Source organism: Patiria miniata, unplaced genomic scaffold (genome assembly GCF_015706575.1).
Source record: "Patiria miniata isolate m_02_andy unplaced genomic scaffold, ASM1570657v1 HiC_scaffold_20, whole genome shotgun sequence".
Classification (NCBI taxonomy): Eukaryota; Metazoa; Echinodermata; class Asteroidea; order Valvatida; family Asterinidae; genus Patiria; species Patiria miniata.
Window position 1 is genome coordinate 4,282,379 of NW_024037059.1, and position 23,727 is coordinate 4,306,105.

Here is a 23,727-nt window from a genome sequence, read left to right on the forward strand (position 1 = left end):
TAAATTCGTTGTTTCCCTAGATTTCCTTCTAATTTCTTATTAACCCAAACCATATATCAGCTAGGCTCTATTTTGTTCTCAGTTTTATAATTGTACAGTAATCATTTTTCCTATTTTTGCCACAAGTTTAGGATATTTTTCATGAGATTCCTTTCTTCGAACCTTTTTACTAGTATGAAAAATCGGGATGACAGCATGGTATTCCGGCTACAACATAGTGCCTTTGTCACTCGCATGATGCGTTCTTAACGGGAGGAGCGCGCGCATTCAGGCAGCCCTATTGGTTGAAGGAACTCTCTTTGCGCGCGCGCGTACGATCAGGGCGCGTGCGAGCGTTGTACCACCCTAGTAATGGCGTCTAAATAATGTAGTCACTTGAATATTTTTTTACAGATAAAGAAATTAAACGATATGTTTTGCAAACATTTCCTTCAAACTACCCACAAGGCAGTGTTTATGTAACGGACGGCTGATCCTTTGGGTTTTAAACCCGCCAACCATTAAACGGATATTGGCAATAGTTACAGCTTTATAGGATGACCGGTCACAGCAAACTGAACGTAAAATGAATCTGACAGATGATATACCCCAAAGGAGGCTTTCCAAAAACGTTCGATCTTTATCAAAATACTGCAGCTGGGAGCTGGTTTTTAGGGGTGTCAAAAACTTGCGCCTGACCTGGTAGAGTTTGGAAAGAATGCTTCCTGGTATATGTAGTTCAGTAGGATGAAAAGTAGCAGGCGCCCAATTGGCAACACGTAGGTAAAATTGCGTTCAGTTGTGGCTGTAACGTGTGTCTGTTGGTTGGTCGCTCGGTTGGCTGGCTGTCTGTCTGGCTATCGGTCTGTCTGACATGCAAACTAGTATCAATTTCTTAAACCATATAGCCGGTGCCATATACTTCATAGTATATACCTTGTGTATGTTGGTTGGTCTCTTGGTTGGCTGTCTGTCTGTCTGTCTGACTGTCGGCCTGTCTGACATGCAAACCAGTATGAATTTCTTAAACCATATTAGCCGGTGCCCGTACTTCATAGTATAGTAATAATTTTGTTGAAAATGCAGGGTAATATGCCTACTATAGACCTTTATCATGCTGCCACCATTTATGTTCCCTGTATCCAATAACAACACTGAATGATCAGTGTTTTTCTGTGTGCAAAAAGGAACCAGGCTTTTTTTCCTTCCAGCCTCGCTTTGGTTACGTTGATTTGAATGGGAAAAAAATCAAGATAGTCGCAACATGATAATGGTCGATTATATACCGAATTGTTACCAATTCTACGAGGCACATACAAAAAGCCGTTTTTGTCAAGTTATAGCTGCCAACGAATTTCTTGAAACTTAGCAGAGTAGGAAAAGAATGCGTCCTAACAAAAAAAGAATACAAGAAAGAAAAAACTCATATTATTTTGGTGAAGAAAACTCCTTCTCTGACAAATTTGGGTTAAAGTTCATAGAGTCAAAGTGTCTGTAATTTTCCGATTTTCATACCAGCTGGTCTTTATTTCAGAAGCTGGCGTAAATTTTCTGGCCCGGACGTTCGTCTGGTTTCTGCCGCGATCGAAATCGATGGTGTTGGTTGATAATCCACTCCGTTTAATATCAAACAGCGTGGGTGTTTCCCATTGCTTGGGTGTTCCCTTACTCTTTGATCGGAACCAGATTATACTGAGCTTAGTTTGATAGGTCTATACGCTTTTATTATTTTTTCCCGGATGCAAGGGCCGAAAAACCTGGTGCAAGTTTGATATCGATAATAATTGTTATACCTCTGTCTTGAATACTGTATTTTCATTGGCCTAGAACGATCACGTGTTCAGTTTACAAAAAGTCATGGCACACTCCCTGTGATATCTCACAGTGTACAATGACTTTGTACGTACGGTGTGAAACACTTGTATTGTTGGTACCCACGCTATTTTCAACATGTTTTCACACATAAGTGGGAGCAGCGAACTAGCAGACGATCAGCTGTTTCGAGCACGCGACATGCATGTGAGTTGACGTTCGACTGGCGTGATTGTTGTGTTTACTGCTGTTTGTTTTCGTTATTTTTAAAATAAAAATCAAAAGAAGCTCCACCTGTTGTAAAGAGAGCTTACTAGTGAATATTAATTATTTTAAGGACCAAATACAATATTTATTTGGTAACTGTTGTGTGACGCGTCGACATCTCGTTTCAGTATCAAAATGTTCTCAAGGTAACGGCCAAAGGTATCCGGACCCATCTTGTTTGTCTCTGCTTAGTCTCTGCTTATATACATGTAGTTCATTATACAAACACTTATCATCATATCATAACATAAGGCCCAAATGGGGGGGGGGGGGGGGGGGGCGGGGGCTGGCAAGGGTGGTGGGGGGGTAGCAGGCACGTGCTACTTTTCCTATTTTTTTCAGCCAGAGGGGTAGGTTGTCGACCCACTAAACCCCTCCCCCCCCCCAGATTCGACACTGCTGTTCACACCCATCGCCAAAACGAGTGGCGTAGGATACCGTGGAAACGAAGAAAAATGAGTGGCACAGCAATATCCTCCTCGCTAAGATGGACGATTAACCCCCACCCTGCCAATTTGATTTATAGCCCACGTGGACGACATAAACATTTAAACGCACCCCCTCGAGGTTGGTGACCAAAATGAACAGTTCTGATGATATTCAGAACCTTAAGAATGGATTACTGTAAAGCTTGTAAGATATGTTTTACAAAATTTACGAATGATTCCACTGCTTTCACGACCAATAAAATATCAGTGTGCGGTAGACTGCAGTTTAGGTGAGGAAGGTGGTGGAAACAAAATGTCTCCTTAATTAATACATCTTAAACCACAACTACATATATTTTTCTCTTCAGAAAAGTTCCAGTCTCCGAAAAAAAAACCCTAAATGAAGTCATAGCCGTAACCGAGCACGTACGTTGTTTCCTTTGGCTTTGAAGTGGTGACAGTGCTGCGACCGCGTAGATTGAAAACCGCAGGACCCACAGCACAAGGGATGACTCTGCAAGACGTGGAATAATCTTGCAGGAAGTTCAAGTGATCGTCGAGAGATGTTCATTTCTGGCATTTTTTTATTGGCTGAGTTAGGCTCCCTTCCAAAACCGGCGCAGACCGTTTTCGTTCGCGCGGGGCTCACGTTGGGAGTGACGCCGCGGTTATACTCTGACAGGTCGCGTTGGCGTTTTGCAATGTCAGCGTATGTGTGGGGGGTAAAAAGGAAGACAACTTGGAAGTGATGGCATGTTTGCGTGTGTGGGTGGGTAGAGAGGATTTGTCTAATTTGGCTGATGGGAGAGATATACTGCATGCCTCGAGTGGCTGGCGGGTAGTGAAGCAATATCACGCTCCCTTGGGGAGTTGTTTTGAAGAACAAATTGCGTGAGGCAGGTTGTTTGTTGATGATCGGAAATAATTTAAGTCGTTATTGGGATCAAGGAGGCGCTAACGACTCCGCCCGTGACAAGCGCCCGCTAAAGATACTGAGCTGTGTTAAAGCTTGCCGTACGTTCTCGTTAAGATATTCTGAAGAGGACTGAATAAGTGGCTTTGGCAGAGTATTCTCTAATCTGTGGTAAACACCAAGCGGTTGTTTGTGGATCATGCCGCAAAATTGGACCAGAGAATATTGCGGTTTTTAAAATTCTCTGAAATATCTGATTTAATTTAGGGTATACCTTTTATTAAAATATACAGCTTACGGTCATATTAAGTGAGAATCGTTTGAACCATCGCTAAATGTATGCCTCTAAAAATACGAAGTTGAAATGGGGCACTTTAGTAAAGGCCCTTTTTGAGATATGACTACCCTTTAAAAAGTAAAACAAGGATGGGAGCCACTTTGGCACCCAAACTCCCACCATCCAAGCTAGCAACCACAACCCAAAACTCGGTACCATAGCAATTTTCATCAGTGTAATACAAGAATTGAATTTGGCAGTTAGACGTTTCACAGACCATGTAATTCGCAGAGAAAGTCCCGGCCTGAACATAAAATGCCATGATCAAAACCACAAGGATTTCTTCAACATGAATTGATGAAAGCCAGGCCGGTTCTTGATGCCCACATTTTCAGACGACATATCAGCACCTCATAAGACCTTCCAGAGCTGAATGTCACAAGGTGTTTGGGGACCCCGTAGATCGACAGTTCAAACATGATGAGTGATTGTGGACGTCTTGGGACAACGCTACGGAAAATGCGATGAGTTGACATTAATGTTGTAACACCAAGCCCCAGTTAAAAAAAAATTATTGGTCACCCTCTGCAGTTTAGAAATGAGTGTGCTCTGAATATTTTGCTTACCAAAATAATACACCACATGGTATATGTTGTTAATTCGAGACAGCAGTATTTGCACTTTTCGTTTCTCACGTCGGGTAGACTTCCATTCTTTATTCCTGCTTAGGATTTAATTTACCATTTCAATATTATCGATATTAAGTACGGAGTTTAGGAACAGGCTGAAGATTATTGAACGCTAGGTGTGACCCATTTTTGTAAATCAGCTCCAAGTTTTTGAAGCAGTATCATAACAGGCCTGGTCACTACATCCCTGCATGCTCCTGATGAATCTGCAAATCTGATGGATTTGATTTGAAGCTTCCATGTCGTGGGCGATCCTTGGCCCGAGTGTGACTTCGGTTTCAAGTCAATGGCCAAGACGTCGGGTTACTTGACCTCCCCCTCTCCTAGATCCCTCATGACTGCCTCCAAAGGCCAAGGCCAAACAACTCCCACACGACACTTACAAAAGCCTGTGGTTTGAGGACGTTTCCACAGATTTCCGTACCTATTAAGGATGGTCTGAACGCCTGTGTTTATGAATGAAAAGTTGACAACACTTCCAAGAATTCTCACCTCCATTCTGAAGCCTACATAAAAAATAGATTTCGAGTGCCTCATTGTCTAAACTGAAGCGAAAGACTTTCATTAATCAAATTAGCGTGACCTTATGTTGTTATGAATTATATAGAAAGGTTTGAAACTTTGCATTGTAGTTGTATATGAACAGTGAAGGTTTGCGTTAACACCATGTAACACCGTCCCTATAAGTGTAGTGAAAGACCATCTTATTAGTTGTACAATATTTATAATAGCTGCTTTACAATCGTGTAGTAATCCCATATGCTTTTATTTTATTTCATTCTCATTGTATTGTATTTGTAATGCATTGTATTTGTACATTATGTGTAGTCATGTGTAGTGTATGCGGGGCCACCATGGAAACCAATTTTTAAACTGTTTGGGCACACCCTGGGTAAATAAATGTAATAAATAAAACCGATCTCAAAGGGTTGTTTACAAACTGTTATCCGCAGCCATGTGAATCCTTGGCAACCGATAGCAACATCTTATTCCACAGACTCAGTGACTAAGATCCAGCAACAGTGTTCAAGACTTTACACATAGGCCGAGAGCTATATCGGGCATAACAAGTCACTTCCTTAGACTGGGCGCGGTCGGAGTGGGACCTTCCCTATATAAACACCGGAGCCAGTCTGTTGGCGTCACAGTTAGAGCCCTCTCAATCTACGCGAAGCACCCAAGCCCGTGTGTGTGTGCGAAATAAGCTGCGGAGAAATTCGGGGTTGAGTTTGCGTGGAACGACGGGTGTAGGCTACACGTTGGGATAACGCCTTTACGGCAACCGGAGTTGGTACAGTTGGACAGTGACGTTATTGGTAAGAACTATTTGTTTCTTTCTTTTAGAAGAATTCTGTGAAAATTGTATTACATGCTTAGACAAGTAGAATGAGGTACTTTATATCATTTCATATTGTCTGCGGTTTTGGTAAGTTTACAGTAAGTGTGCCCTCAGTGGTACCTATAGGCCTATACCCGACCTTAAGAAAACATGTTTGGTTTTGAACGACAAATACCATTCCAATTGCAATGAACTTGGGAATTAATTACTTCAGACAGATTTGTTGTTGATCAAATTGTTTGATACCAATTGTTTGGTACCAAACAATAGTCCATTCAAACAACACCGCACTAAAGACACTTGATCGATAACACAAAAAAGTCTGTGATATCAACGGCAAAACAAAATAACATCACCAATAGTAGTAACAGTACGACAGGCATTCTTTTAACGACAATAACAATACAACCCTCATAAAAACAACAACGCAACAAAGGTAATATGTGAACTCCAACAACAACACAACGCATTCATTATTTCAGCAATTATATCAAAAGCAATAACTTTAAACAATCACTCAATAAATAGACAGCCCAGGTAACCTTTTTCAATTATAAAATGTTAATTTCAAAAAGTGAACTTGCAAATGATGAGTGAAATTCTCTTGCCTTTGGTATATGTACGCCAGCATGGATTCACACAGGTCATGGCCAGGCCTGTATTGTGCGGTATGGGGAAGGGGGTCAATGAATGATAGGCCTATCACTGTTTACCAGAGACACAAACTCCACTAAACAATGATAACAAGCATGAGAGGAAGCGTGCAATTTACGGAGGATGTACCTGCCAATTAAGACGAGTCACTGAAAGGGGAAAGTGCCCGCTTAGAAAACGTCCTCTCGAATTTGTCTGTGAGAACAATTGTTACGTCTTACCTAATGGGATGTTGTTACTCACTGTCTTCAGTACTTTAGGTTGTCTCAATTTTATGTCATTTTAAAGGAGCAGACAATTTTCAAAAGTTGGAGCGTTCGCAAACATTGATTTGAGAAGGTCGCGACTGGCAATGGAACTCTTTGTATTGCTCACTTCTTAGGGTTGACTAAAATATTAAAGAATAAAGACAAAAATTAAGTGAACCAAAGGTGTCAAGGTTCCAGACTTATTGCCTATTTGAATCATCCATGATTCAAATGAATTGGTCGCCAGCTTTACAAGGCTGGTGTCGAGTCTCTAGATGCTTTGCAGAAGAAGTTAGTGGTTTGCTGAGTAAGTGTTGAAGAAAAATCCACATCTAAACATCTAAGCAATGAAACAAGATGTTACTCATCCTGTGTAGTTGAAATGATTGTCCTGCTGGTGAAAATTTGTCTTCTGTTTTGCCATCTATTTGTAGATGACACTTCCAACTGTCACTGTCTCTTGTGTCCCCCGTCACATGATTCACATCCTTTATAAGAACCTACCCTTGTCTGCTTTCGACTTAATCTTGACCTTGTTCTGTTGGCTGTCATCCCTCTTTAAACCCGGGGATTGAGCTCCAGTACCTGAGTCACTGAGACAGGCTTCCTTCCTGCGACTTTAGGAGTCAGAATTTGTTGCACGAAGAAACTGCGCCAGGGCCATGACAGCTGGGGAGTCTTTTTGGCTTCAGAAAGTCGTTCCGGGGCCAAGGGTATGGGCGTGTGGCAGTCATGAATCCATGGTAGATTTCATGGCAATATCCCCCAGTTCAAGGCTTGGTGGGAAGAATTTCCAGAGCCTGAAAACACAAAAAGACAGAAAGAGAAAAAAACAAGTAAACAAACAAACATACAAGCACTTGCGCAACGAATGGGACAGTGTTCATTGAACTTGAGACAAAATCGTAAAGTTTCCATCGTACCACCTAAAAATTTGGATTTGAATTTATCCTCATAACGATGGCTAGATCACATTAGTCGAAATGCCAATTCGGCATCTCGTCTAAAAAGAGATGATTATGGTGTAACCCTCAAATAACAACCAGGTTCTTCTAAGTTTTCATCCTAACATTCTTCAGATAAACTGCTATAGTCATTATCTCATGGTCCAACATTCACAGTTATCTTAACATGCACTCTTAGATCGAAAAACAAATCCAATGTGTTGGCCAATGATGTCATCCTAATTATAAAGAATACCGATGTGTGCTGAGTACAAACTGTCATTTTTTTCCTGTAGGTTTTAAAGCTTGGAAATCAGGTTCATTTTAACTGATTCAACATGACGAAGGAGGAGGCTGCTTCGGAGGAGGTTAAGACAGAGAGCAAGACCGAGACAACCACAGACTCACCGTAAGTAGATCAAGAAATAGAACCAACATAGGGGTGACATGATTGTGCTATCGAAGAAGCGCTGGATACCCTGATCTATCAGGATCATGTGCAGGAATAAAAGTAGGGTGGAGTGCCCGTTGGCGGCAGAGTGTGCCCGGATGGTGAATACTTTGCTAATTATGCGCGTTGGAGATGGTAAATAAAACACAAAACCAGACGTGTGTGGGCTAGCCTGTGTTCCTTCTATAGGCTTCTTCCTTTTATGACACTTACCCCCCAAAAAAACTTTGAAAAAATTGGCAATTAGCATAGAGAGAAAAACAGGACCAACTTTTGTGAAAAGGCACACACAGAGTTTAGTTGATGCAATTGAACCGTTCCTATTACGCTTGGTTAATAAATAAATAAATTAGAAAATGAGAAAGGAAGAACTTCAATTCCTAAATAGATGATTATTGATGTTTTAGAAGTCTCTGTTTGAACCTATATTTTCCCACAAGGGATGTTGGACAGTTAGTTTTGACCGCAAAAGTTCATCCGAAGCTATCTGGACAGAAAGTAGACAATCCCCTTCAGGGTTCAAACGTCAAGCAGAGTTTCCACTATCAAACCCGTGTATAAAACAGACGGGGAAAAACTACACGTTGCTCACTATCCTAAAAGATGTCGTGAGCAGACAACACGTCCGGCTGCCCCTACTCTCAGGGCTTTGGGGAGGGGGAGGGGTTAGCCACACGGGTCACAGTGGGAGTTTGTGGTTTCCGGATTCAATCAGCGGAGGTGATTTTGCTGCCCCTGGTCCGGATGAGAACCGGTGCCGGTTGGTGAAAGACCCCGGTTACCCCTCGCAACAGTCTGACGTCATCTGCCTCATGCCAGACAGTATAGGCTACAAGGAGATGCATACAGTATATCGTTTACCGTAAAGGGGACATTACACCCTTACCTTTTAGTGTTTCAAAATAATCTAAAATGCTAATGTTCAAGACTAAATATATTTGTCACAATTGTTATAATAATGTCCTCATCCTAAGATCTTTACCATCATAAATCGCTGTGCTTAATTAGTCGCATATTACAAGATAAGAATTTGTAAGGCTTCTTCGGGACGCCTGATTCGTTTCAGCTTTGCAATAACTAGTGGTTACTTTTAAGGTTATCTTTCAGTCGTGGCAAGTCTTTGAAACTACCCGTTAACAAAAAAAAAACACCTTAAATCACTGGGTTTCGAAATGTGATGTATTATGCTATTGCTGTTTACCTCTTTAGTGCCAAAGAAGGCGCATCTACTGAGGCGTCCACCACCAAGCCAGCCGAAGGCGAGACCGCGGGGACGAGCGATGGAGGATCGGGAGGTGGCGAGGGCGGGGAGGCGCCCAAAGAAACTGGGGAGTCCAGAGATGGAGACTTCAAGTCATCTAAGAAGAGGAAATGGTTCTGGCGCAAGAGGGACGACCAGAGGGCGGCCGAGGCAGCTGGAGGTGCACAGGAAGGGCAAAATAGTGGTTCTGAAGGTAATCTATTTTTTGGTCATTCATCGGTGTCTGATTCATTTATTGTCTTCATTTTGCATACATCTTTCTTATCATGATGTTGTCTCAACTTCTTCATCCCACGACTAAGATTCAAGCAAATTGATATGTGATGAAGATGTGTCACGATACACAACAATGTTTAGGTTGATAATATACTGCCTCGGTGTCGGTAGAACAGTATACCAAATACCCCGAGTGCTAAGGTCACACCCACATGAGGAGTAAAAATTAGCATACTGCAATGAAAATATTCAGAATGCTGCACTGGTTTGGATCCGAACCGGGAACGATCGGGGTAAAGGCAACCACAGTCCTACCCTAACCGCCTGTCAATTAGTTTATCCTGAACCATGAAGAGATGTGAAAGTTGTCTATAGCTCTTTAACGAGCTGCAAAACTGATTTTTTTTTTTATTTGGATATACATATGTCTATAAACATGCCCACCTTCCTGTACCCATTGATTAAACAGATAAAGAAGCAGCCGCGGAGAAAGAGATGAGTGAGGCGGAGATGGAGGTCGACATCCAGAGGCAGGTCAAGGAGCTGGAGGCCGAGAAGGAGAGACTCAAGGCCCGGATCGACCTGTACAGGAAGTATGAGTCACTCAGAAGGGACGTTGGGGACATGAACCTCGAACTCCAAGACATCATTCACAAGCACCGGAACAACAACAAGACTGCAGAATCGGAAGGTAAGATGAGCGCTCGTGCAGCAGTTTGGGCAACAGCTAAGGGTTTGCAGGTTATGTCGCCCGCATCTTTGAAGGGAAGGTTCACACTGGATTCTCTTGGGGTTATTTTTGGATGGAAGATTTTCATACAGAGAAAACAGGGATTAAGCAATGCTCTTCCGACAAAACAACCGCAGAAACATAAATACAAACTTGCTCTTGATGTGTATGACGTAAAAAAAGAAAACTTACGTGGTCGTGATTTTTATTTTGATTAAAGTGGATTGATTAAGACAAACGAATTTCCAAACGGAAATTCACAATTTCTTGTCATTTCGCGTGAAGTGAAATTTATGTATGTCCATTAAATGTTTAGATCAGTTTTGAAAACATTATTTTACCAATTTTATCAATTCCACATTATTTCGATAGCTTTGTAAAATCTAGGGGAAAAAACGTCAAAAGAAAGTTTATCATTGTCATTTATTTCCCTTTTTACAGGTAGTGCAACAGCCAAAGCAAGCCCACAGTAATCAGTCTGCAGCCGCATCTCATCAATCAAATGCAAACGCAATGAGCTGATATCACTTGTACTAAGTACAATTCATCCTGTAAATTTGAAAACCTGTAGAAAGCCTGCCTGATGCATACACCAAGCCAGCAAAATGTGTATAACACACATCAAGGTTGCCTTCTCGTTATACTCGGATCTGTTAAAAAAAAACTGTTGTATAATGTTACAAAGAATATATACTTCCATGCAAAAGTTAGTAAAGATGTAGACAGTGTAGGTTCTAGATGGTAGTCTTACATGTCTTCGTACTTTGAAACGGGCGAGGCGGATGTGGTGTGACTTTTGAACCGGAAGTGAAGGAGGTCACTAAGAAGCGATCGATGATATGATCGACATTTACGCGGGAAGTCATCGCTTTGGAGAATCCGCTTCATCGTAGAATTGGGTTTGTCCTTCTCCGTCTCTGAAAAAATAAGACCGCATGCGCAACGCTTGGGGCGCTTTTAGGCTATAACGAATTCTTGGCCGTTTCTCAAATCCCGGCCTTGTCTCCGGATCGGGTTTCAGGCACGCAGTTTGGCAATAGAGCTGGAGCCGGAGACAAAGCCGAAGAGACAAAGTTTGAGAAATGCCGTTGAACACATTTTTTGCTCGATCCTGTTTTGTACATTGATGAAGGAAAAAAGGACTCCTCATGCGTTATTGCTACTTTTGGCATAAATTTTCGGCCGAACTTAAAATAGACTTAAAAAGCTATCACAAGTGCCTATTTTTTGCGACCAGTGTAAAATAATTATATATACACGCTGAAAAAAAGTTTAGAAGAAAGATCGACTGATTAAAAGGCATTAAGTCAAATTTCCACGACCAAAACAGTTTCCCCTGTCCACTGAGCATTTGCAATCAAAGATTGTTTGTGTCTATAGTTTTTCTGTCCATGGCACCTCGGAAAAATAATGAAAAATGTGGAAAAATCACGAGAAAACGAGAAAATTCCCTGACGGAATCAAGGAGAGAGGAGAAAAGGACCATATAAATAGTGCTGTAAATAGCTTTAGCTGAGTCACTGAACTGAACTAGAATTCCTAACAAGTATATATGAGAACTGTTTAATAACCATTTATAGACGAACTATTCAATTCCAATTTCCGTTTGATGTTATCATTTTTTTGTGGGAACTATTTTAAATTGAATCCTTATCCTAACAATTGTACCTTAAATTTCCCACATATTTTTGTTCTTTCTTTAAGTGTACAATATATGTAGGAATGATCATGTACCTTACTTTTTCGCTTCTGCTTTCCTTAAAATTCAGTAGATGTAGTTTAGTACATAGTTTAATAAATAATGAGCTTAACGTCATGTTGGCAGTTCGATACAAATTCCTAATCTGTTGAAGGATACTGAAAGGTTTGTTGGTTGGTCTTTTTATTATTATAAGGAATATTGCATCGTAACTTTTACTTGTACCACTGTATATCTATATTGTTTACGGCAAAAATGTCAATGTAAAAATAAATTGCACGACGCCTTTATTCGGATAATTTGTAGTTTATGAACTACATTTTGCCTTTTCTTCTAAACTTTAAACACAATTTTGTTTAAATGATTTCCATTTTGGTTTGCAATTGTTTTTAATACGACAGTTGTAAGAGTTTGATCAATAAACAATCAATACACTTCAATCCGGGACATTGAGTTTCTATTTGTTTGTTTTCTTGAAGATTCTTCCAATATTTGTTTTGTTTTCCTTCAGTTTTATAATCAGCTTTGGTTTATAATTAGCAGATCTACACGTGTGTACATTTATACACACCTTTAAAACGTGGACCTTGAACAATAGAGGAAAATATGGTCCACGATTGAAGGTTTAACAAAGATGTTTGGGTGTGTGTGGGTTTGTTTATGGTGTGAAATCGAGGACACACATATAAAACATCATTTCGTAATTAATTGAGGACAAAGTCAAATCGAGGACGTCCTCGATTAGAAAACGTGTACAAAACCAATGGGAGCTGTCGCAAAAAAGTTAGTACATGTATGAACAAAAGATCGATGATGAGGAACAATGGGGAATCCTCGATTTACACCATAAACAAACGTGTTCTTACCTTACATACTCTTTGTGGACATGTGAAGAAAAGAGGTCCACTGTGCTGTTTGACGAATTGACGGGAATATTCCATTCAGAGTTCGCTCCTACGTCTGACCGCCATCTCACTCTGGATCTCATTCAAACGACTATTTTCATTATACAACTTTGCTTACTTTCCATGCACATTAAAAAAAAATAGGCCTACTAGGAAATCAGATAGGCCTATAATTCAACTCAAGTGAGAGATTTTTTTACCTTGGTGTTTACGGAGTATCAACATAGGAGGGTTCTAAAAATGAGTTAGTTAATTACAACTTTTTGAACGAGGATGAATATAAAACAAGATGGCTACCTCCTTACGTCACACTTTATGTGGCGTTCGTCTGCGCTGCAAAGTTGTAATTTATTTTCTAACCAAACGCCACGGAAGTGCATCATGCATATGATAGAAAGCTGATCGTTAATTGCATGAGGAACAACAGGAGGCAACACTAAGGAGTGTCAGCTTGGCCTTTTGGGTCTTGCGTTGAGGTCTTACGTTAGAGCGTGCGATGTTGAACTTGAAGCTGTGTATGCGATGTGCACTGCAACATCCATCGGACGTTGTTGTGCAAGTTAGAACGCGGTACACATTGCAAGTACGAGGGCTGCCAACACGACTGCCTACTACCAATGCAGCAGCTATCTCTTGTCTGCCAATACCAAAGTAAGCTTACATTTTGAAAACTATCTTACACAAACTGAAAATTGTGGCGATAATTAGCATCAATTAATGACATTAGGCCTATCCGTCAAAGCTAAGTGGTAAGCATGGTAAGAGGGTAACCGTTCAGTTTAGGACCCCGTTCCCATGTAAGAGAACGAAAGGGCACTTTTGTGCTTTGGGACTTACTATCCAAACATATTGCTATCATATAAGCACTTAAAGTCACTTTATGTGTTTGGAATCTTCTAAATAGTTCGCTAAGATACCATGTTGAATATCAGCTAGCTTAATTTTGTGGAAAAGAGGGCAGGGTTTTGATTTATGAACGGAACTTGTAAAATATAAGAGATGTCCTAAACTACACGATTACCATGGAGATCAATCGGCGCCTGTCATTCATGAGCCTCTTCAGCACTTTCCGGAGTGGGTTTGCAAACCCGGAAAAAAAATAGGTAATTAATTTGAACAAGTTTTGTGAACAGGTATAATTCGATTTAATACAATGTATGTTCAAGAAATGCACCTAAAGAGTTCATTGCTCTCTACTTTGGAGTGGTTCACATGAAACTTTATTCATGCCTTCTTATGGGATAGGCCTATAACTTAAGCCTGTATCTTTTACCGTGTTGCACGCACGTAATGGAATACTGTTTGACCTTTATGTCGGGCTATATTAACATACAAACACTTCTTTAAAAAAACAAATAGAGTAATATGTCGTGATTCAATTTATTATTTCAGTCAATTAGAATGTTTTGACATAATTTTATTTCATTCTTAACAATTAAACATCAAAATACAAAGTGAATAATGTATTATTCAATAATTTTCTGCCTTCATGATCTGCAATCTGGAGAGTTTAATTTGATTAAAGATAAATATTTGAATTAAGGAACTTTTAATTGGTATAAAATAATGCTCAAATGTACACATAGCTTCCCACTTCTTAATTGGAGTATTATAGCCGAAACAGCCCATACTCGTGGCGTTGATCCGCAACTTCAAATCCGCTTGCAAAAAAATAGATTTGAATCCATTGTAAAACATATACCCTCCAACAAAACAACTTAAAGCAAAATCAAACATGAAATTGAAAGTCTTTTAAATATACAAATAATTCATTGCATGGAATCAGGATGGGCTTTTAACTGACAAGGACCCTGATTAAAAAAAAGGAAGAACAGAAAAAGAAATGGAAACGGAAACTTATATATGTTAAACTTGAGACTTCAAAACAGTGAAGAATATAAAAGAAAATAACCTGCTTGCTTGCAGAATTTTGAACCCTGAAAGTATTTCCTTCTTATTATTGCAATTGTCTGCAATAGCATGATGAGCCTATATACTGAAATAATTAACTGTATGTTAAAATTGCACCTTTCACATTTTTAGCTGAAATCAATGCAATTTTCTATAAGAAGCAGACATTATATCCATCACGCAACTTTTCGGCTTGTTGGCCCACACTATATACTCTCTTATCGAAACAGGGCAAACAACTAATCAAAAACTAAATTCTACTATAAGATATGAGTTTAAGAACGAAAGGTTGTTCATACCATAAAAGCCTTCGAATTTGAAAGTGCATTATTTTGTACATTAACTTGTGCATTAATACCGTGGCATTGTAAAGGGGACGTTTACTGTCAAACAGGCGCTGCAACTAAAATCGCCCTCAAATGTTGGTCTCTTTGTCCTTTGCGTCGTTTGCCTGTTCGACCATCCGTTCGTATTCCTGTGGATCGGTACCAGATAGGGGTGCGTACCCAGCCACCACCCGGTCTTTGTCGAGAGCGGGCCCCCAGTCTGGCGTTGGCTTTACCGACAGTCGTATCCGCTATAGATATAAAAACAAAAGGAACCAAAAATAGTTATTGTTGATATAATTTTATTAAATGTTGCTCAATCGATGTGCAGCAGCAAAACAGACTAATTGCACATTGAGGTATTTATCTTTTTAATTTCATCATAGAGTGGTACCGGTATATTATGTTGTTGGAAATAATGAATTCCTCAATTTAAATGAGTTAGACAAAAATAGAAAGATAAATTGCATTGTATGCGTGTAACAATCATCTTACCTCGAGTATAGTTCCCTGAAGTCCGTATATGTAATACATCGGGTAAACCAGTGCGGGTACCAGTGTCGACATTGCAATAAGCCAGCCAATGGCCTGCGCCCAGTCGGGGTATGGTGTACCATCGCCATATTTCAGAGGCGTGTTTAAAACAATCGAGGCGATTGTCACACACTGTCGCAAAAAAAAAAACAGGAGAAAATTTAATTCAAGCTCTGACAGTTTTCCCGAAGAGGGAGGCGATCCCCAGCCCTTTTCTGACCACAAACCACACGGTGTTACATCGCTAATTTTGGTTTTTGTAAAATGTCAAGATATAAGCATCAAACTGCGTGAAAGCAGGAGACACTGTGATTTTTATCACAAGCACATGCGGCAAATATCACGTAGATGCAAGCCAATCTCAGAACTGATTTCTACTCACCAGCAAAGCAATTGGAGATACGATCCACCATGAAATCTTCCAGTAAATGTTGAGTTTGAAGCCCAGCATGGCTTTCATATCGACTAAAAATCGGTTGATTCCTGGATGAAGGTGGGAAAAAGTTCAATTATTTTTCGGAAAAGTCACTCAAAGAGTGCTAATTTAATTTAATGGCACTTGTACGTTTCATGAATGTCGTATGTGTTGGGTTCAATGAGAATCGACATTTGGACGAGGATATAATTATGCAAAGTTTATTTGTTAATTGTAAGATTGAGAAGACAAATGGAAAACTTTGGTATCAGTTTTAAACATTCATTTGTTCAGATAACGACTCGTCTATAGTCTAGTGACTATGTGAAGACACTCATATACAATCACAGATATATTAATATCAGGCAACTCTTTGTAATAATACTCATCAACATTATGCACACTATATTACCGTAGCAGTGCGCAACGACTATTATCTCCGTGGTTGACACAATCAGCAAATTAACATTCGCGACGAAAGTATTCAACAGCGTTACGATGTAAACGCCACCCTGGAGTATAAGAGATATAAACATAACATTTGTTGATAAGAAGCGTCTTTTTTTTTTTAAATGTTATACTTTTATGGGGATACAAATTTGGATAAGTAACGTTCCAGCTCTGGGAAATAAACACCTCTCGCCCAGCTCATCCAACAGTGATTTTGAGTGATTATAACCTAAAGTATCAAAGGTATATTATATGTTCTCAATCAATACCCATCAGCTTTCATATTGCATAATATGCCATATACAAGTGACAATCAAATATGTGCAACAGAACGTTTTATGAATTGAAACATGTTATCCTTCAAGAGTGTTCATCCGTTCATCCCCAAGAGTTATCCTCCAAGAGTGTTCACAATCTAACACATAGTGATACTGAGCACTCATCTATAAATAGTAAATAGTGTAAAGCCTCAACTCAAGAAATCCCCATTTAAATAATGTATGGAAACTCTTGTCGTTGCTGTTACCTGGGTAACCATTGGAAGTCCAAGAAGGAAACAGATGATGCAAAGGCCTAAGGTCAGCAGCGTCTTGTACTTCCGGAAATTCTTGATGTTTTTCTCCAAGTCGTCCACCAGACCAGTGAGGACCGCTTCGAATAGCGTGAACTACTCGTTGAAAAAGACCAAAACAAACACAGCAGTTCATGGTTGAATTTAGCATCTGATTTTCCCCCAAAACTTCCAGTACACTGTTATAAATACGTAGAATCGAATCAAAAACGCCTTGCCGTAAAAGTAAAATGGTCGAATAATTTGAATTGAGATTCACCCTCCACTAAACTTCTTGAACTTCGAAAGAGTAGTAACAACAAAAATTAAATCAATTACTTGAAGCAAATTGAACACATTGCCTTGAGTGTCCAGATAGCTCAGGGTGTTCGCAAATTACGAATACTGAAAGAAGAGAAACTAACGTCATTTACCTCACTTCCAATCCCTAGCATAAAGATCATGACGAAGAAGAGAACTGACCACAGAGGAGCCAGCGGCATTCGGGCGATAGCCTCGGGGTAGGCGATGAAGGCAAGACCCGGACCTGGGCGGAGGATACAGGTAGGACATTGATTGGATGGGTTGTCTGTTTTTATATTCTGTTCCGTCAACTCGTATTGGAACTACACGAATGGATGACAGATCATTCCTTGGTGTTAAATTGGACTCTAGCAATATTTTGTGCATATTATAAAGACTTGTCAACCATAAATCGGTGTCATTGAACTATCCACATGCATGGTTGAAGTATTGATCATCAGTTAATACATTTACCGCTGAAGTCTTCCCAAAGCAATTACGAAGCACATCAAGAACACTATTTCATCAGGACAATTGACACATCCAACACACCAGAAATTGTGTAGAGACTCAGTGATACAGGGTCGCGGGTTCGAGTCCCATCACCAAGCTGCTCAGCGATATTGTTTCCTTCTCACACTGACATCTCGGACCGCACTGAACGTACAACTTTATGTGGGCGAATGGCAAAACAAAATATTCTGAATTTACATCTCATCAACGCAAAATCATCAGAAATAAAAAAAACACGAGGTACTTACCCGAGTCGACGACTTTGTCTACCGTAGTGCCAGCGTCCTGTGCCATGAAACCCAAGACGGAGAACACGACGAACCCGCCGAAGATGCTCGTGAGACAGTCCAGCCACGATACTATCACGGCATCTCTGACATGATTAGGGGGAACAAAACCCGGATATTTATGCAAATTCATGATAAAAACCAAGTTACAAAACTCACTCCAGCTCTAGTTTGAGTGAGTTTGTGTATCGTACGCATTTGGGTTATACTCCAGGTGTGGCACCCCGAAATTTAAATGTAGTATTAAATGTTATGAGCTTTGCAGTGAGACTTCGCACAGGGTGTTCCCGCACAACGTTTTGATCGCATACTTACTTGAGGGTGTTATGGTGGAACTTGTTATAACTGGACAGAGTGTGCAGTGTGCCGAAAGAACATCCAAGTGAGAAAAACACCTGTACTGCCGCGTCTTGCCACACCTGTTGTTAATTGCATGGGGGAAACAATGAACTATTTTCATTTTGTTCGTAACAAAGTTAACGGACGGAAAGTTAACATTACTTTGTCATATTTATCCTTTAGCATTGCACAAAACAAGCTTTTTGAAAGAGATAAATGTTTTTAAAAATCCATACATTGGAAGTGTAGTTTCATTTATGATTGACCAAGCTCCACACTTACCTTTGGAAGCAACAGTTTAGTTGGATTCGGGTTCATGTAGAAAATAACACCATCAATAGCGCCATCCAGCGTTATGCCACGAATGAACAAGGAAATGAGAACCAAGTATGGGAAAGTAGAAGTCACGTACACTACCTGAGTTGAAGTAGTGAATAAAATAAATTATTCATTAACTCGATTAACTACCAATTAAAGAAAGGTTGAATTTAATATTCAAGCAATCAGATTAAACTGTATCAATGTGTGTGTTTCTTCCGAATGGTAGTTAAAACTAAAAGGAAGAGATAATAAAACTGACGCCTGCCAACGTTGAAATTAGCACGATGTATTTTGAACAGCTGCTTTGGCCTAAGTGTATTAATTAATTTCAATTCCGAAACTTCGTTTTTCAGAACAAAGTACGACGGTTGCATATTTGAAGCGAGGTTTATACTTGGTTGATCAAATCAACCTTGGTTTGGTCCTTGCACCATCGAATGTTATGATGACAAATGAAGAAATAGAAGCGCACGTCTGTGATATGTGATCATCATACAGTGATTCCGAAAGGTTTTGAGATTTCCTCAAGAGACTTAGGACACAGAGCTGTTCAAGGTCGTCCACAATCATTTCTCAAATTAAAACAAACCCTCTTTATTCAGATTTGTCAATTGGTATACAGCGCGTATACAATATACAGTTACACATGACACTGTAGTACACATACATAATTTATTTCCTCTTAATGGCAAGAAGTGAAGAAGAATAAAGGTATTAGTTGAGATATATAGGCCAGTATAGAGGTGGCAAAACCTAGAAAGCATAGCTTGTATCAGGCATGCCATTACACAAACCACACTTGTAAGTACATGTATAAGTCTCAAAAGTTTGGATCAATAACTCAAAGGGCATATGAACCGATCGTATATGTAGGAAACTAGGAATCAAAATAAGAGGGTTATAGTACGTATCTGGTTTACATCAAGACAATTGTTGAAGACAGCTCCGGAAGCGACCCAGCAGTTTTCTGTTTGTCTACGGGAATAACCGGATCTTCAAAGTTAACTCAAATACTTCCGATGCTGTTATCTGCAAAATGTCCAACCTTACCTTTCCAGATGACTGTATCCCTTTGGCTAAACTCAGGAAAACTAGGATCCATGCTAGAAGTAGGCACAGGGTTAGTTCCCACTTGATTTCACCCAATTCATGGATGCCGTCTGACACATCAAGCATGCGCAAACTTTTAAAGAAAGAACAAAATGGTCGCCATTTCATATTTCATCATTACGTTTGGATGACATATTATGAACATTAACTTAGGCTTGAAAGAGCCTTAATTTGACCTGGTATGAACGTCATTTTGGTCAAGACTACTTCACTTAACTTAAAACAGATAAACTATCTTCCTAATACAAAGCTCAATTAGTTTTCATTAGTATTTTTTAATAGAGTTCCCTGTTTTTATAAACAATTATAACATGCTTTCATTTATAGTTTTTCCCTGATACTTTCCAATGGGATTGGGGAACTTTTTCCAAAATTATGAGTAAAACTAAACAGAGCATTAGGCCATAAGTCTATGATCCAGACCACATACCCTTGGACTCACTTAAAGTACTCCTCGCTCGGCCGGGTCGTAGAAACGTTCCTCTCGGACGAATTGTCAAAGTCGTCGTCGTACACGTCGTATAGGCCAAAGGTGTCGTCATCGAAGGTTCCGTTGAAGTAGGTGCTATTGAGATAGGTGTCGTTGCCTGTATAGGTGTCACAGTCTTTGCAGGCCTTGCTGACCCTACAGTTCGGCGTGTTCCAACTGTTGTCGCATGTCTTCCAGGGCAGCTCCTTCGTGAAGGAGGCAAAGAGATAGAATAGGGTGTAGGCGATGATGACGTTGTAGTAGGTGGCAATACAGGCGGCTATCATCAGCATACCGTATCCCAGACCTACCGAAAGAATACCAACATAATATGAATAAATTGAATCCACTTTTTAAAATAATATGTCAATAATCTTCAATTGTTACAAAAAATATACTGAATGTTCGACTTTAAAAATGTGCTTAAAAACATACGACATTTTCATATAAAAAAGTACTTAGTTAAGACTTTTTATCGGTTACATTTTTCGTTAAAATCGTCCGGATGTGATACGTTGGACAAATATCCATATTTTTTTCATTCATAATTTTTTTAAGTTGCATTTTCCGTAAAAGAAAAAAACCTTTTGCAATCGGGGTGCACTTCCACACATTGAGGCAACCGAGGCTGGAGAACTGCCCCATTGCCATTTCAAGGAAAAAGACTGGCATCCCGACCACGAGCATCATGATGACGTAAGGCAGCAGAAAGGCACCTGCGGAAACAAAAAAAAACCGGAAGAAAAAAACTGTCTTGCAAATATTTGGAAAGCGGATTATCCGCAATGTCAACCTATACCATAGATACCCCAGGTTGGACTCCGTTGTGTACACGCAATGCAATGAAGACGTCGTCCAACCTGGGCTATACTATAGACAACAACCAAGGTCAAACACACAAACAAACAGGGGCCTATATCTCTCAGTTGATCTGAACTTTGAACTCCGTAATTGCTGCCGCATATTAAATTCAAACAATGTAATTACGGTGAAGTTTGTCGGGTATTTCTGCTGACCAATGTATGTCAGTGTCATGGTAAAGTTGCACTGTTAATCATAAAATTAACACATGTATGCAATTTCATTTGTAATTTGTATAAAATACACGTTTAGTCCTGGGCTGTTCATTGGAAACAATCCTTCTGTGAAGACATTACATTAAGGAAATACAACCTTCATTTTTAACCAACCTCCTCCATTTTCGAAACACAAGATCGGGAATCTCCAGATATTGCCAAGCCCCACGGCGTAGCTGACGCAGGACAGAAGGAAGTCCAGCTTGCCAGACCAGTTGCCTCTCCCCCCTGCATCCTCTCCCCCGTTCCCATCATTATCTGTCCCCTCGTCTGTAGGTTCCGTTCCCTTACCGTCGGTCTCATCATCCACTGGAAGTGCTTCCATTACCTGTGCTAGTTGAGGCTTCTTCTGTTGAGTAAAGAAGTCATGAAGTTCATGATCCCTCCATTATTTTTTGTGTTTTGAAACTTAGCGCGTGCGCGCGTTCGAGCGTTCAGCGTGATTCTCTGGTTGTACTTCTAAAAATAGAATCATATAACTTGAGGAGTGAAACTTTGATCTTAGCTGACATGTTCTCTGAAACTAAATTACTATTTTGTGCAGTAGAGTACACCACAGTACAATTGGGTAATGCCCCAGTACGACCTACCAGACACGTGTACCCTCAACCATGTTATCGACAAGTAGATATAACTCGTGGAAACCTTATTCATTTTTAAGCCTACCTTTTCAGGGAACCTGTTGTGAAGGCAGAGCAAAGGTAACGGCCGGCTCCCACCAAAGTTCTGGAGCTCTAGTTGACACGGCGTGCAACAATCTGTGTTGCTCAGGACCGTGACGCCGTTGTTTGTGAGCTCGACTATCGGGAGTCCGGGAGTCCTGCACTCCTAGCCTGTTAATTTCCTACGCTGTGCCCTTTTGAACTCCTGCACCGGTCAACCTCAAACAACGAGACCTGGATACCAATGATGGTGATAACATTAACATACCAACCCGTACACACGATTTCTGAATACGGATGTCCCAAATACAATAAGAAAGATTTTCTTAGTTACGATCGAAGCAAGTCATTGATTATTTGCAGGTTTTGTCGCGATGCCTCACCCTATCCTCACTGCCGCTCTTAGATCCGGATCGAACCAGCTTATTATCTAGTATGCTGATGATATACAGTCTATGTGGCTTGTCAGTAATACTGTGCAAAGAGAATAAATTCCAGTGTTGGTCCCAAAGCAAAGACGTTTAACGGGCGATGCATGCACTGAAATTTTGGCCGAAAAGCTATACATTATTTTTTATGCATCACATTTTAATAACTTGCATAGGCCTACACACAAGCCTAAGTTATCTCGTAGTATGGATAAATACTCAATGCTGTTAAATATAACAGCCGATCCACATATCATTTGGGTATAGCGTCTACAGCCAAATTATCAAAAAAAGCAAAGCTGCTGTGATCAATTGTAAAATAATCGTTTACGAATAAATATACATTCCATCGCAATAAAAATTGTAATCCATGCGAATTAGACACTTGACACCAAATTCCGCTAAATGAAATATCGTTGTGAAGATAATGCAAAACAAAATGGAATCAGTGATATTATACATGCAAGTATTAAGTAGTCGATAGTTTATCCGATCCAAAACTAACCATATTGCACAGGCGTAAACAAAGACAGAACATTAGCGTGTGCATAATTTTCAGGTTTAATGGAAAAATTAAAAGTATGGGGAAAAACCCAATTTTATTACCTTGCGTACCGCCAGACGGTGTTTCAATATCACACAAATTGACAATTTCCCGATTCAATTTGCTGCCTTCCCGCACGATGCATTGTAGCGTATGGATGCTATGTACTTGCGATGCCTACACTGAAAATGGCGGTCACGGTGTGCTTATTATCTGCCTTTTGTCAATGAGTTACGTACATGACGCAACGGTTGACCGTTTGCTAATAAGTGACTCTCACGTCTGCACATAATATGAATAAACCTTGGCTCGACGGTGACCGAGAGTCAAATATAATACTGCCTTGTCTGACTATTGCGGTGCCGGTTAAACTGATAATGCATAGGCCTACGACACTCGTAACAATTCCGCATTGAGAGATATGTCTACTTCTCGTTTTGTTATCGTTCCAAATAATTAAATCAAAGGCCGAAGTACACTCGTCTTTTAAATGAAGAGTCAACAATGAACTCCCAGAATCCTTTAATAACTACCTTGGAATGTAATGTTAAAACTCTATTGTATTCGTATTATACGTGCATATTAATGAAAACGTATAAATATTGGTGCAAACAAAAATATTTGAATCTTTACGCTAACTTACTATATTTACTAGTAAAATGGTGCCCAATTCATGA

The 23,727-nt window shown here is 40.0% G+C and overlaps 2 protein-coding genes across 4 annotated transcripts; one reads left to right on the forward strand and one right to left on the reverse strand.

Annotated features, from left to right (window-relative positions):
* Window positions 1-5,499: 5,499 nt before the first annotated feature.
* Window positions 5,500-12,347, forward strand: LOC119727126. Its single transcript, XM_038198988.1, has 5 exons — window positions 5,500-5,681; window positions 7,847-7,959; window positions 9,211-9,455; window positions 9,948-10,169; window positions 10,650-12,347. Exons 2-5 carry the CDS (start codon window positions 7,889-7,891, stop codon window positions 10,679-10,681), a joined length of 570 nt encoding a protein of 189 aa, XP_038054916.1. The 5' UTR covers window positions 5,500-5,681; window positions 7,847-7,888; the 3' UTR covers window positions 10,682-12,347.
* Window positions 12,348-14,295: 1,948 nt separating this feature from the next.
* LOC119727652 (sodium- and chloride-dependent glycine transporter 1-like) lies at window positions 14,296-23,342 on the reverse strand. 3 transcript variants are annotated; one of them, XM_038199639.1, is made up of 15 exons: window positions 23,113-23,342; window positions 22,083-22,297; window positions 21,531-21,765; window positions 20,925-21,056; window positions 20,314-20,647; window positions 19,812-19,944; window positions 18,723-18,857; window positions 18,417-18,520; window positions 18,063-18,187; window positions 17,433-17,545; window positions 16,975-17,115; window positions 16,411-16,510; window positions 15,966-16,066; window positions 15,545-15,715; window positions 14,296-15,300 (listed from the first exon to the last, which is right to left on the reverse strand). In XM_038199639.1, exons 3-15 carry the CDS (start codon window positions 21,739-21,741, stop codon window positions 15,139-15,141), a joined length of 1,962 nt encoding a protein of 653 aa, XP_038055567.1. In that variant the 5' UTR covers window positions 21,742-21,765; window positions 22,083-22,297; window positions 23,113-23,342; the 3' UTR covers window positions 14,296-15,138. The 3 variants fall into 3 exon arrangements, with proteins under 3 accessions (XP_038055567.1, XP_038055566.1, XP_038055565.1); XM_038199638.1 differs by having other exon boundaries at window positions 22,083-22,312; XM_038199637.1 differs by lacking the exon at window positions 23,113-23,342 and having other exon boundaries at window positions 22,083-22,503.
* Window positions 23,343-23,727: the final 385 nt, after the last annotated feature.